The sequence below is a fragment of the Leptopilina heterotoma genome, unplaced genomic scaffold (assembly GCF_015476425.1).
Source record: "Leptopilina heterotoma isolate Lh14 unplaced genomic scaffold, ASM1547642v1 Lhet_152, whole genome shotgun sequence".
NCBI classification, from domain to species: Eukaryota; Metazoa; Arthropoda; class Insecta; order Hymenoptera; family Figitidae; genus Leptopilina; species Leptopilina heterotoma.
Genome location: NW_025110868.1, coordinates 122,836 through 135,533, shown reverse-complemented (window position 1 = coordinate 135,533; position 12,698 = coordinate 122,836). Strand labels below are relative to the sequence as shown.

General features: G+C 18.5%; 1 protein-coding gene across 4 annotated transcripts in view; it reads left to right on the top strand.

The window, feature by feature from the left end:
- LOC122498536 overlaps positions 1-12,698 on the top strand; it is a 90,527-nt gene that overhangs the window by 73,800 nt on the left and 4,029 nt on the right. For all 4 annotated transcript variants that reach the window (XM_043606307.1, XM_043606309.1, XM_043606308.1 and 1 more), the window contains one exon: positions 7,039-7,341. In XM_043606307.1, coding sequence (XP_043462242.1) covers positions 7,039-7,341 — 303 coding nt within the window. The remainder of the gene's footprint in view (positions 1-7,038; positions 7,342-12,698) is intronic.

Genomic DNA, 12,698 nt, shown 5'->3' with positions numbered 1-12,698 from the left:
ACAGTTAATTGGGAGTTAAATTACAGAGTTGACCCTGGAAATGTTTCATTAAGGTCTTTACTGAAATGTTTTAATTCCACTGGCGGTGGTCATTCGCTTTGCAGGTATTCTTCAATATTTCAAGTTTAGTTAGAAAGTGAAAACTACTGATCCTCACTTGCACCTCCATTAATTATTCTCCATTATTCGTGTGCGATGAAAGTAAAAAAAGAAAGCAATTTTTCCAACGCTGATTACTAGAAGGAATGACTTGCAAAAAGCTTTTATAATTTTGTCCGCGTTTTAATTTCCCTGAGCAATTTCATTTTTCCTTCAACTTTTCCCTGATTTCAAGCAATAATACATTTTTCACGAAAATTCAATTATTTATAAAAAAAAATATTTAAATAAAATTCCAGGCAAGAATACAATTATTTTCGCATAAATAATAAAATGCTTTTTAACAATTCAATTATCCTACTTTTAAAAATTCTAATAAAATTCTTCGCAATTATTCAATTCTTTTTCCCTAAATAATTTAAAACTTTTCACGAGAATTCAATTATTTAAAAAGAATTAAATAAAATTCTTCGCAAGAATTCAATTATTTTCATAAATAGAAAAATTCTTCTGAGAAATTCAATTATTTTTTTAAAAAATTGATAAATTCTTTTTCTAATTCTTGACAATTCAATTATTTTCCCAAAAAATGAAATATTTCCCGAGAATTCAATTATTTAAAAAAAAAAATTTAATAAAATTCTTCGCAAAAATTCAATTATTCTTGAAAAAATTTCAATTATTTTTAAAAACTGATTTTTAATATCTATTATTTTAATAAAAATTTTCAAAAGGAATTTAATTATATAAAAAAAATTTAAATAAATTTCTTCGCAATAATACAATTATTATCGAAAATTTTAATATTAATATTTTAATTAATATTATATTTTAATATTTATATAATATTATTTTAATTTTAATATTTAATGAATTATCTTTATAAATAAAATAATACAACTTTTCTCCAAAATTCAATTATTTGCAAAAATAATAAAACACATCACATTATGTGAAAATGATTAAAATTTCAGAAACATTCAATTATTCAATAAAATTTTCAAATAAAAATGGATTTAAAAATTAATCTGATTTAAAGTTTTAGATAATAATTGAATTTTGAAGAAGTTACAAATAATTGAAATTTTTAGAAATAATTGAATTTTGTATAAAAGTTTTCAAATTAAAATATTTGAAAATCTAAATTTTTCATAATTTTAATTTTAATTAGTTTCGAAAAAAAATTCTCATATAGGAATTCAATTATTTTCCCAAAAAATAAAATATTTCACTAGAATTCAATTATTTAAAAAAAATTAAATAAAATTCTTCGCAAAAACTCAATTGTTCTTGGCAAAATTTCAATTATTTTTTTAAAAACTGATTTCTAATATCTAATCGTTTAATAAAAATTCTCCAAAAGAATTTAATTAATTAAAAAAAATTTTAATAAAATTCTAAATATATTATTTATTTTTGTATTTAAATAGTTGAATTTCAATTAAACTTTCTAAAAAAAATTGATTTAAAAACGAATTTCAGTTGAAATTTTAGATAATAATTGAATATTAAAAGCAAAGCATAAATTTTTATAAATAATTGAATTTTCCAAAGGATTTAAATTAAAATCTTTGAAAATCTGATTTTTTAATACATTTTAATTTTAAATTCTGTAGAACTAATTTTTTGGAAATTTTTAATTATAATTCTTTCGAATTGAATTCTTTAATATTATACCTATTTAATTATTAATTATTTAATCATAAAAAAAATTGAATTTTGAATGAATTTAGTTAAAATTTTTAGTAATCTTAGTATATATTTAATTAATTATTAAAAATAATGGATAGAAGAAGTTTAGTCCAAAATACTAAAAAAAATTGAATTTTGAAAAATTTACAAATGATTACAGAAATTCAATTATTTTCAAAAGTAATAAAATTCTCTGCAGAAATACAATTATTTTCAACAAATTTTTTTTTAAATTCTCGTAAAGATTTTAATTATCTTTATAAATTGCACAATTTTTTCCCGAAATTCAATTTTTTTTTTAATTTTAATTAAATTCTTGTAAAGTAATTATCTTTATGAATAGCAAAATTCTTTGACAAAATTCAAATTATATTGAAAAATTTTAATAAAATTCTTTCACAATTTTCATTTATTTTTATAAATTATAAAAATTTCACAGGAATTCCATTATTTATTAAAATTTGTTTATAATTTTCTTTAAAATAATTAAGTTAGTTTCATATATATATATATATATATATATATATATATATATATATAAAATAAAATTCTATTTAGTATACAATTATTTTGATAAAAAATAAAATTCATCGTAGAAATTCAATTATTTTCAAAAATTTTAATAAAACTTTTAGAAAATTCCAATTATTTTCAAAAATTTCCCACAATTCAATATATTTTCAATTATTTTCATAGATAGTAAAATTTTATATACAGGGATTCAATTATTTTCATAAATAATGAAATTCTACTTAGGAATTAAATTATTTTCATTTATAAATAATAAAAAATACTCATTGCAGAATTTCAATTATTTTAAATACAATTTTAATTGAATTCCACGAAAACGGTAAATATAAAAAAATTTTATTAAAATTCATCTAAAGAATTCAATTATTCAATTATTCAATTATTTTTCAATTATTTAAAAATTTGTTAATAAAATTCTTTTTGAGAATTCAATTTTAAGAAATAATGTATTATTCAATTAATTATTGTTGTAATTAAATAATTGAATTCTCGGTCAACTTTAATTATTGATTAAAAATTTTAATTAATATGTGAATTAATACGTAATAATTGGTCCGTAATTTTAAATTTTTTGTCCGTAAATCGGTATTTTTAAATATTTTCACTATTTCGAGCCCTGCATAGGGACTTTTTTGGACTAGACAATATTTTTCCAAATTAAAAATCGAAATTTTTCAGGTAGAATTAGGAAATGAAATTTTTAATTTAATCGGCCATGCATATGATGTTTTGAATAAATATTAATTTTAATGGGTATAGTCAAAGTATTTCTTCAAAAGGCCAGTGTATTTGGTCACATACTTTGCATCACTGATTTCACTCTCCTCGACGTGAAAAGCAGAGATAATATAATTGCAAACGTTTGAAGGGATTATATCTTCAATTTGTTCAGTACATAGGTACGGCTGTGTTTGTCCAACTCACGAGCTCATGACAAAGAGAAAATCATTTCCATCTCAAGTTTCATGAAATATGTTTGCTCTAAACCTTATAAGCTCTATTTTTTAGTTTCAACATCTATTCACATTTAATTAAAGCTCTTCGATAAATCACATATTTATTTTCAAACAATCAGACATTTTTAGCTTCTCTCTTATTTTCGCATTGTCCATAAAGTTTTATTTAATAAAAGCAAATTATTCGTGTTATTTTGCAAATAGAATTCAAAATTATTGACGGATAGTCGTTATTTTCGTGTCGAGTATCGCTTTTTAATTTTATTGTTTTATTTTATTAACGTGTGATTGAAAATAGAATTTATTTCTAAACCTAAAATTAACCAAATATTCAGGGAATTCAAGGAAAAATCAGGGAAAGTAAAAATAGTCTGGAAAAACAGGAAAAAGTTTGAGATTTCTATTAAAATTATTTCTATTATTAGTACTGGAAAAAATTATTCTCTAAAATAATAAAATTCTTCCCAAAAATTTAATTATTCTGAATACACTTTTAATAAAACTTCTGTAAAGATTTCAATTACTTTCAAAAGTTTAAATCAAATTCTTTATAAAAATACAATTATTTTAAATGCAATTTTAATTTAATTCCTGAAAAAAATTTAATTATTATCATAAATTATGTAAAATTCTAAGAAATATAACATTCTTTACAAGAATTCGCTTATTTTCACAAATAATATAATTTTTAGCAGAATTCAATTATTTAAAAAGATTTTTAATAAAATTTTAATAAAATTTTAAATAAAATTTCTTAAAAGAATTCAATTATTTTTAAAGAATGTAATAAAATTCGTTACAAGAATTCAATTATTTTCATAAATAAAAAAATTCTTCACAGGAATTCAATTACTTTCCAAAGTAATCAAATTCTTCAAAGAAATTCAATTATTTAAAAAAATTTTTTAATATCTTGTCAAGAATTCAGTTATCTTTATAAGTAGCAAAATTTTTCGCCAAAAATTCAATTATTTTCAAAAATTTAAATAAAATTCTTTACACAATTTCAATTATTTTCAAAAGTTTTTCGCAATTCAAAAAATTTTGATACAATTGTATGAAAATATTCAATTACTTTCATAAATAATAAAATTTCATTTAGGAATTCAATTATTTTCATCGCAGAATTTCAAATGTTTTTAATACAATTTTAGATAAATTCCTTGAAAAAGCAATTATTCTTAAAAATTTTATTAAAGCTCGACGAAAGAATTGAATTTTAAGAAAAATTGAATTATTCTATAAAATAATAAAATTCGTTGCAATAATTATTTAATTATTTTCATAACTGACTTTTAATTCATCGCAGGAAATCAATTATTTTAAAAAAATTTTTTATTAATTCTGCAAAAGAATTCAATTATCTTGATAAACAACAAATTTCTTCCTATGAAATTAATTATTTTAAGAAATTTTAATAACATTCTTTTCCAAAATTCAATTATTTTGATGAATATTAAAATTCTTCACAGGATTTCAATTATTTTTATTAATACAATTTTAAGTAAATTCCTTCGAAAAATGTAATTAATTTCAAAAATTTTATTAAAATTCTTCAAAACAAATAAATCAACAATTATCAATTATTTTTAATAATTTTTGCAAAAGTTTCTAGATAATTTCCAAATCCATTTGTTTACAATTCAATTTTACAAAATTTGATTATTCGGAAATTCTTGAATTAAATATTTAGAAAATAATAAATTGAAATAATTTTAAAAAAATTCAATTAAACTTCTTCAAAATACAATTATTTCTAAAAATTAATGCAATAATGCTTTTAATATTCAATTATTATCTAAAATTTTAACTGAAATTCATTTTTAAAACAATTTTTATTAGAAAATTCTACGATAATTCAATTATTTAAATACAATAATGAAAAATTCATCTATTTACAATTTTTTTATAAAATTTTTCGCAATAATTAAATTATTTTTTATAAGTAATAAAACTTTTATAGAGATTCAAATTATTTTCATGATTAACAAAACTCATCATAGAATTTTAATTATTTTTAATACAATTTTAACCAAATTTCTCGAAAAATGTAATTAATCTTAAAAATTTTATTGTAATTCGTCGAAAGAATTAAATTATCTTGATAAATATCAAAATTCTTCCCAAAGAATCAATTATTTTAAAAAATTTTAATAAATTTCTTCAAAAATTTTTCAATTACTTTTAAAAATTGTTATAAAATTCTCTAATATAATAAGTTTCAGTAAAATTTCATTTTTAAGAAACAGTTACAAAAATTATTAAAAATAATTGATAATTGTCCATTTATTTCTTTCGAAGAATTTTAATAAAATTTTTGAAATTAATTACATTTCTCGTAGAATTTACTTTAAAATTGTATTAAGAATAATTGAAATCCTGTGAAGAATTTTATTATTTAAGAAAATAATTGAAATATTGCAACGAATTTTTATTACATTTTTTTTAAAAATAATTCAAATCCTGTTAAGAATATTATTATTTATTTGAAAATAATTGAACTCTTGCAACGAATTTTATTACTTTTTTTTTAAATAATTGAAATCCTGTGAGGAATATTATTATTTATTTGAAAATAATTGAATTCTTGCAACGAATTTTATTACATTTCTTTTAAATAATTGAATTCCTGTGAAGAATTTTTTTATTTGTGAAAATAATTGAATTCTTACAACGAATTTTATTACATTCTTTAAAAATAATTAAATTCTTTCGAGAATTTTTTTTAAAATGGTAGATTTTGAAAATATTTGAATTTCAACCAAGAATTTCATTATTTGTGAAATATAATTGAATTCTGGCAAAAAATGTTTAAAAATAATTAGGTTTTTCGAGGAATTCATTAAAAATTGTTTTAAAAATAATTTAAATCCTAGGAAAAATTTTATTATTTATGATAATAATAATTAAGAATTCTTACAACGAATTTTATTACATTTTTTAAAAAAATTTAATTGTTGTGAAAAATTGTATTATACTTATAAAAATAATTGAATTCTTGCGAAGGTTTTTATTAACATTTTTGTAAATAATTAAAAATTTTTTTTTTAATTTTATGGAAGTTTAAATTATTATAAAACATGAAGATATCGAGAACTTCGAGTTGAAGACTCGGAGTTTTTGATATCTTCATCTTTTATAATAAATATTCTTAAAAGTTATTGAATTTCAAAAGGTTTAAATTTTAATTTTTTAAAAATCTTATTTCCTACGGAAAACTAATAATGATTAAATATTTATTTAAAAAATAAGTTATTGATGTTTTCGAATAATATTACTTTTGAAGGAATTTGTAAATAAATATCTTGCTTGAGAATATGATTAAATATTTATTTAAAAAATAAGTTATTGATGTTTTGGAGTAATTTTACTTTTGAAGAAATTTGTAAATAAATATCTTGCTTGAGAATATTTCCAGTTTTTCAATTTTTGGAATTATGCGGTAATATTGGTATTTAATGGGCTTTCTAAATAAGTGGAGGGTTATTATTTTTTCATTAATTAAGTAGCTGGACTTTAGAATTCAATAAACAGTTTAAATATATTGATGAGGAAAAAAGATTGTTAAAATATAAAAAATACTTTTTCTTTCGATATCAAAAGAAAAGAGGGAGGGAAAAATTAAAAAAAAAAAAAAAAAAAAAAAAAAAAAAATTTTAGCATCTACTTTGTTTTATTTTCATAGAGTGAAGATAAAATTTTTGTTTGAATAAAAAAAGGGATATTTATTGAAAGTGTCCTTTCGCACGACTGATTACAGTGAATCGCTTTGGTGTGATCATTGAGGCAGATAAGAGTTCAGGTATAGAGGAGAATCCCGACCCCTTGCTGGCTCTAGTAATCACTTCAGAGGTTGAAGGCTCCAATCCGAAAACTTTGCTGAAACTCGCGGAATCCTCACGACTTTTGAGCGAAGCTTCACTAAAACCGGTGAAACCCACTATCGATCCAACTATTTTGGAAGGATTTTCCATTACCAACCTAGCCATTGCAGCGACGATGAAATCTACCCTCATCAGGAAGCAATACTTCATCGAGTCGAGCGATAATGACGTTTGCGGCAGTAAGTATTGCTTTGTTTAAATACTCTAGTTTAACTTTAATTATACCTGTATATACATATATTATTCAAGTCATATATTAATCAAATACTTTTCTTTTATTTTCTTTTCTTTTTTCTTTTTTTTTTCTTTTTTTGTCTATTTGACGAAAATTTCAAATTTCATCCATATTATATTTAAGTTGATCAGTAATTAAGTATTGGAATAATAATTATGCTACTAAATTCAATTTACAATTTCCCTAACAAACCTTTATCATTATATACGTTAGAAAATTTAATTATTAATTAAAATTATCGATAAACCGGATATACTCAGGAGAGAGGTTTTTTTCCCCCATTCCTCTAGGGTCTGTCTGACGAAAAACAATTTTTTAAAGTCTACGGGAAAAAATTTTTTTCGTATATCCTTTAGACTAGAAAAACAAGTGTAAATAAAAATTAACAAATTTGCAGGATTCATAATTAGTTTTATTTCATTTTTAATATATATTTAATTAATTATTTATTTAATTTTTTCGCAATAATTTTATTATTTTTTTGGAAATAATAAAACTTTTTTTATAGAGATTCAATTATTTTCATGAATAATAAAACTCATCATAGAATTTCAATTATTTTTAATAAAATTTAAACCGAATTACACGAAAAATTTTTATTAAAATTCTTCGAAAAATTTCAATTATTTAAAAATTTGTTGATAAAATTCTTTATGAGAATTCAATTTTCAGAAACATTCGTTTATACAATAATTTTTTCATTTTATTTAAATAATTAAATTCTCGTGGAATTTTTTAATAAAAATTATTTTAAAAATAAATTAAATTTAAAATTTTAGATAATAATTAAATATTAAAAGCATTATAGCATGAATTTTTAGAAATAATTGTATTTTGAAAAAGGTTAATTGAATTTTTTAAAAATTATTTCAATTTTTTATTTTCTAAATATTGAATTCAAGAATTTCCGAATAATAAAATTTTGTAAAATTGAATTGTAAACAAATGGATCTGAAAATTATCTAGAAACTTTTGCAAAAATTATTAAAAATAATTGATCATTGTTCATTTATTTCTTGCAAAGAATTTTATTAAAATTTTTGAAATTAATTACATTTTTCGAAGAATTTATTGAAAATTGTATTAAAAATAATAGAAATCCTGTGAAGAATTTTAATATTCATCAAAATAATTTAATTTTGGAAAGGAATTTTATTAAAATTTCTTAAAATAAATAATTTCATGGGGAGAATTTTGTGATTTATTTCCTGCGACCAATTAAAAGTTATTTATGAAAATAATTGAATTACGAAAAACTTTTGAAAATAAGTGAAATTTTGCAAAGAATTTTATTAAAATTTTTGGCGAAAAATTTTGCTATTTATAAAGATAATTGAATTCTTGACGATATATTCATTAAAATTTTTAAAAATAATTGAATTTCTTCGAATAATTTTATTAGTTTTGAAAATAATTGAATTCTTGTGATGAACATCGTTATTTATGAAAATAATTGAATTTTGCAAAAAATTTTATTGAAATTCCTAAAAATAATTGAATTTATGGTGATAATTTTGTTTTTTATCAAGATAATTGAATTCTTTTGCAGAATTAATTAAAAATTTTTGATAATAATTGATTTTCTGCGACCAATTAAAAATTATTTATGAAAATAATTAAATTATTGCAACAAATTTTATTATTTTGTTGTATAAATTGAATGTTTTTTAAAATTAAAATTCTTTAATCGAATCTTAAAAAATTTTTAAGAATAATTGCATTTTTCAAGGAATTTTTTAAAAACTTTATTAAAAATATTTGAAATTCTGCGATGAAAATAATTGAATTTCTAAATAAAATTTTATTATTTACGAGAATAATTGAATGTTTTCGTAGAATTGTATCAAAAATTTATTTCAATATTAAAATTGTTTGTTAAATTTTATGAAAATAGTAAATATTGAAAATCATTGAATATCGAAAAACTTTTGAAAATAATTGAAATTTTGCAAAGAATTTTATTTAAATTTATGAAAATAATTGAATTTTTGGCAACAAATTTTGCTACTTATAAAGATAATTGAATTCTTGACAAGATATTTGTAAAAATTTTTTAAAATAATTGAATTTCTTTGAAGAATTTGATTACTTTGGAAAATAATTGAAATCCTGTGAAGAATTTTATTATTTATGAAAATAATTGAATCCTTGTAACAAATTTTATTACATTCTCTAAAAATAATTGAATTCTTTTGAAAAATTTTATTTAAATAGTAGATTTTAAAAATATTTGAATTTCAACAAAAAACTTCATTGTTTGTGAAATATTTAATGAATTCTTTGCAAAAAAATGTTTGAAAATAATTACATTTTTCGAGGAATTCATTTAAATTTGTATTATTTCTGATAATAATTGTATTTTTACAACGAATTTTATTACATTTATTTAAAATAATTTAATTGATGTGATAAATTCTATGAAAAATGTTATGGAAGTTTATAATAATATTCTTAAAAGTTATTGAATTTCAAGTGGTTTAAATTTGAATTTTTTTTTAAAATCTTAATTCCTATGGAAAAATAATAATGATTAAATATTTAATTAAAAAAGAAGTTATTGATGTTTTCGAATAATTTTACTTCTGATGAAATTTGTAAAATTATGGTGCATAAAATGAACTTATTTTCGAAAATAAAATGCAAATACGTCAGTCGTGACATTAAAATAAATGAATTAATATTATTGATAATATAAACGCTGGAAATATTACCGGAAAAAACACGATATTCTTATACGAAAATAAATTTAGTTAATAAAATTACCAATTTCAAATTGGTAATATTGATTTACAGAATATAAATACGTTCTATCAATATTGAAAGGTAAATTGAAATTAATTTTTTATTTTTATAATACTCTAAAGAAAGGATACGTCGTTTTCGTAAATTTTTCATATAATGTATAAAAGTTACGGTAGATATACAATATTGATGGATTGGTTTTAATAAAAAAAAGAAAATTGTTTTTCTTTTTTGTACGATAAAATTCTATCAAGCTTCGAATTTTATTTTTTCATGAATTTTCCTCCCGACCCTGAACATTTTCACATTATCTATTATATTACTCGAGGGTCTTCATATTGACCTTTGAGCATCAATCTTCGATTAGGAAAAATTTTTTAAATCTATTTAATAATGATAATACAAAAGTATATTAACACAATATACTATTTTTCACTGCACAATGATGAATTATTAATTAACCAGCAAATGTTACGTACGCGAAACGTGAAATTCAATTTATTATTATTATGCATAATTACAAAATTATTTTATGTACAAATATAAATTTTTGAATAATTTCATAATGAAAATTTTAAAAAATTAATTATTAAGTATATAATTAATTATTATTTTTTAAATATTTTCATAAATTGTAATATAATTATACTGAAAATTCGAAATTCTTTAAAAGATAATTCATTTATTTTCTAAAATTTTAATAAATCCTTAGAAAAATTTCAATTACTTTCTAATATTTTTAAAATTCTTCGAAATAATTCAATTTTTTCTTAATTCGTTATAAAATTCCAGAACAGAATTCAATTATTTTCTAAAAATTTAATAAATTCTTTGACACAAATCAATTTTTTAATAACTTTTAATAATATTTTCGAAAAAATTCAATTACTTTGAAAATTTTGAATTAAAAATATTAAAGAAATTTCATTATTTTGAAAAATTCAAAGAAATTCTTCAAAAGAATATGTAATTAGGATTTTCAAAAATTTTTCGCAAGAATTCAATTATATTTTCATAAATAATAAAAATCCTTGAAGGAATTCAATTATTATCAAATTTAAACAAAAATACTTTGGAGCTATTCAATTAATAAGAATAAAATTTTTAAAAAATTCACAAAAGGATTCATTTATTTCTTTAAATTTTTAATTAAATTTTTCAAAAGCATTTAATTATTTAAAAAATATTTTAATAAAATTCATAGAATAATTCAAAAAATTCAATTATTCTCAAAAACTTTAACAAAACCCTTCTAAGAATTCAATTATTTTTCCAAATACTAACATTTTTCACTGAAATTCAATTATTTTCAAAAATGCAATAAAATTCGTTTCAAAAATTCAATTATTTTTCCAAATGCTAACATTTTTCACTGAAATTCAATTATTTTCAAAAATGCAATAAAATTCGTTTCAAAAATTCAATTATTTTCATAAATAATAAAATTCTTCTACAAAATTCAATTACTTTAAAAAATTTTAATAAAATTCTTGACAAAATTTCAATTATTTTTAAAAATATTTTAATAAAATTCTACGCAAACATTTAATTAGTTTCATAAATAATAACATTCTTCGCAGAAATTCAATTATGTTCAACATTTAAAAAAAAATTCTTGTCAAAATTTAAATTATCTATATAAAATATAAATTATTAAATTCTTCTTCAAAATTCAATTATTTCAAAAATTGTAATATAAATTTCTACTAAAAAAATTAATTATTTTCATAAATAATAAAAATTTTACAGGAATTCAATTAATTATAAATTTTTTATAAATTTCTTTGCAATATTTAAATTATTTTCTTGAATAATAAAATTCCTTCAGAGTTTCAATTAGTTTTGTAAATAATAAAATTCATCGCAAGAATTTAATTATTTTTATTCAATTTTAATTAAATTATTCGAAATAATTGAATTATTCTTTTAAATTTTCATAAAAAATTTCAAATTATTTTAAAAAAGTTTAACAAAATCATTCTCAACAATTCAATTATTTTCACAAAAAATATTAAAATTTTTTACTGGAATTCAAAAAATTCAATAAATTTCGTCGCAAAAATTCAATTATTTTCATAAATAATAAAATTCTTCGAAAGAATTTAATTATTATTAAATTGTTTGACAAAATTGTTTGCAGGAATTTAATTGTTTTGAACACAATTTTAAAAAAATTGCACGTAAGGATTAAATTATTTTTTTTAATTTTAGTAAACTTTTTGCAAAGAATAATAAAATTCGTTGCCAGGAATTCAATTATTCTCAAATTTTTTTAATATAATTCTTTGCAAGAATTCAATAAATTTAAATACATTAATTTTAAAATTGAAAATATATTTAAAAAGAAAAATTATTTAAAAAGTTAGGAAACAAAAAAGCAAACAACAAATAACTTTAAACTACCTACGAACAAATTAACAGAATACAACGATTATTAATATAGAAGATAAATTTTCTGTTGCAAAGGAAAAAAAATAAAAGATTTTTATTAGAATTCTATTTTAAAAGTGTATAGGTAATGTAGATAAGTGATTTAATTCTTCCTTAAATGGATTTAAT